At 37.0% G+C, this 2,954-nt stretch overlaps 1 protein-coding gene across 1 annotated transcript in view; it reads right to left on the bottom strand.

Annotated features, from left to right (window-relative positions):
* Positions 1-537: 537 nt before the first annotated feature.
* Positions 538-2,954, bottom strand: part of SNX6 (sorting nexin 6) — a 77,098-nt gene continuing 74,681 nt past the window's right edge. The window contains exon 14 of the mRNA XM_006835356.1: positions 538-1,241. Within this exon, the coding sequence (XP_006835419.1) occupies positions 1,188-1,241 (54 nt within the window). The 3' untranslated portion in view covers positions 538-1,187. The remainder of the gene's footprint in view (positions 1,242-2,954) is intronic.

Here is a 2,954-nt window from a genome sequence, read left to right as displayed (position 1 = left end):
CAAGGTTGGTGGTTCAAACCCACCAGCTGCTCCTTGCAAACCCTATTAAGGTGCAATGAGTCAGAACCAACTTCAGGACACTTATTAACATCTCTTCTGTATGTACCACCTTTTATCCCAAGTATTCTCTTTTCTCCCTACAGACAAAGGCTAGTCCCTATAGGAGACCTCTTTCCCTCTACATACCAATTTGTACACAGGCATTATAATTACCAAATAGCTAGATGGCAAATATTGCATGGTTAATTGGCTTAGCTAGGGACAAAATCCAGGAAACCATAACAGACTCTCTTCCCTGCTCCTGTGTTTTATAATAGCTTTCACTTGCTTCTGCCCAATTCCACTTCCTGTTAAATGATAAAGCACATGAAGGAACAGGTCATTTCTTCTGTAAAAGTATCAGTGAATTTGCTTCAGTAAGCTTTTGAAAAAGAAATTACAAAAGACCTACATTGTAAAGCGTTATTATAGGAGTAGATTTATCATAGCTACTCCAGACTTTAAAGAGTGATGCAATGGCCACAGAGTTAGAAACAATCACTTTTATCACTGTTTATTTTACAAGAATTGGTTTAGTCTACAGGTTTAAGGCAAACATACTAATGCATTTGCTTTCTTCAGAAATCACTTATAAAGATTACATGAAGTCTGTCCCCAAAATTTCTCATAAATGCTCATTAAAAGACAAATCTGATTAAGATGCTTTCCCAGGATACATTGGTATACAATGTTTTTTAGCAACAAAATCCAAAAGAAAATAATGGCAATCTTCCATCTTTTTTTTTTTTTGCAAAGTATTTGGAAAGGGTTAAGCTTCAGAAATTACTTAAAGGTAAATAAGACTAGCAGCCATAAGGAATACTATTTATAAAATAAACACCGTTATAGAGGCTACTTAAAAAAAACAACAAACTGCACTCTGGGCTGGGCTTTGGAACAGGAAGCACACGGTGGTGGACAACTGGCCCGTGAACGCTCGGAAGCAGGGGTGCAGGGTCCCACCACCCCCTGGGGTCACCTGTGGACAGACACACGGCTCCATTGTTGATCAGAATAAAAGGAGTATATGCACTTTGTCAGCTGGTTCTTTCTTGTTTCCAGTGAGCAGTAAATGCCTAACATCATTAAGAAAACAAAAATAAAATTTGAAGGAAGGCAGCCCTTTTAACAGGAAGTTGGAGTGTGGCTTATGTGTCTCCATTTAACACTGCCAGGCAGTTCTGCAGCAACTGTAGGTTACCCTAAAAAGAAAAGGGGCAGAAATTATTCATTTGTTTAAGCCAAGTAGTTTGAAAGAGTTTTTACTGAAAATATACAGCATTAGAAATTGCATAACTTTAAGTCTGTCATGTATCGGACTTTAGGAATCAGCCATTTATTATATACACGAGGGAGCTTCAAAAAGTTCATGGGAAAATGCAAAAAATATAATGAAGTTTTTCCATGAACTTTTCGATGCCTCCTCATAAATCCAGGTTTGTATGGTTGTTGTCTGGTATCATGGAGTTGGTTCTGACTCATAGTGACCCTATGTAATACAGAATAAGACACTGTCCAGTCTTGTGACATAGTCAAGATTGTTATTCGCTTAATTAAGTCCACTGTTGGCAGCAACTGTGTCAATCCATCCTTGTTACGAATCTTCTGTTTTGTCAACACTGTACTTCAATAACCATTATGTCCAAAATTTGTTTCATGTACAATATTTCCATGATATCAGATTCTTCAACGGAGAAATTTCTATCTAGTCCAGTATCAGTGTGCATTATTCAGTCAGTTCTAGTGGGGAATAAAATATGCCCTCGGTGTCCAATTCAAATGACTGAACATTTCATGATGGTTTGGTAGACTATTACTTTCTTTTGACCTTAGAACTATATATTGACATAGATTTACAGATTTTAGAAAAGGAATCAGATTATACAAACAGTTAAACAGAAATACCATTAAGACCCAACCACTGTAATCCTAGGTATAAACTCAAAAGAACTGATAGCAGGAATGCTTGTACACCAGTGTTCACTGCTGCACTGCTCACAACAGCCAATAGGTGGAAACAACCCTAAAGTCCATTAACAGATGAATGGATGAATATATACATAAGGGAATAAATACTCAGTACTCCTGAGCTGTAAGGAGCAATGGAGTCCTGGTGTGGTACTGTATGATAAACACTGGACTGCTAAGCACAAGGTCAGTGGTTCAAACACACGAGCTGCACCCTGGAAACCCTATTTATGGTTGCTCTGAGTCCGTACCGACTTGAAAGCACACAACAACAACATAAAGAGAAATGAAGTCTTGACGCATGCCACAACATGGATGCCTCTTCAGAATATATGAGAGAATTAAGTTAGTCTCACAAAGGGGCCAATATTGTATGATTCCATTTATATGAAAATAGGCAACTGTGTTGTAGACACTGAAGTTTAATAGTGGGTACAAGGGGGAGAATATAAAACAGTGTATTACATTATGAAATCTATTGCATTATGAAGATCTCTTTAAAGTGGTAAATACCCATGTTACTTTGAGAACTAATGTACACCTGACCCAAACATGGTATTTCCAATTGCCTCAGATGCATGTGAAAGCTGGACAATGAATAATAAGACAGGAGAAAACTTGATGCATTTGAATTCTAGTGTTGGCGAAGAATATTATTCCAACATAGACTGCCAGAACAATGAACAAATCTGTTTTGTAAGAAGTATGGTCAGACTGCTTCTTGAAAGCGAGTGTGACAAGACATCATCTCTTGTTCTCTGGTGGATATGTCTGGAATTAAATGTGTCTGAAACTATGATAACACTAATACAAATTAATTTAGATTACTATCAACTTTTTTTCTCTCTCTAGTATTACAACAGAACTCTGACAAATGATTTTTGAGCCTACCTCTTTTTTTGTTTTTAATGTTTTATTGTGAATTATATGGTAGTTTACATGAGAGA

This window comes from Chrysochloris asiatica, unplaced genomic scaffold, assembly GCF_000296735.1.
Source record: "Chrysochloris asiatica unplaced genomic scaffold, ChrAsi1.0 scaffold00017, whole genome shotgun sequence".
NCBI classification, from domain to species: domain Eukaryota; kingdom Metazoa; phylum Chordata; class Mammalia; order Afrosoricida; family Chrysochloridae; genus Chrysochloris; species Chrysochloris asiatica.
The sequence above is the reverse complement of the archived record's forward strand: the minus strand, read 5'-3'. Positions and strand labels throughout refer to the sequence as shown.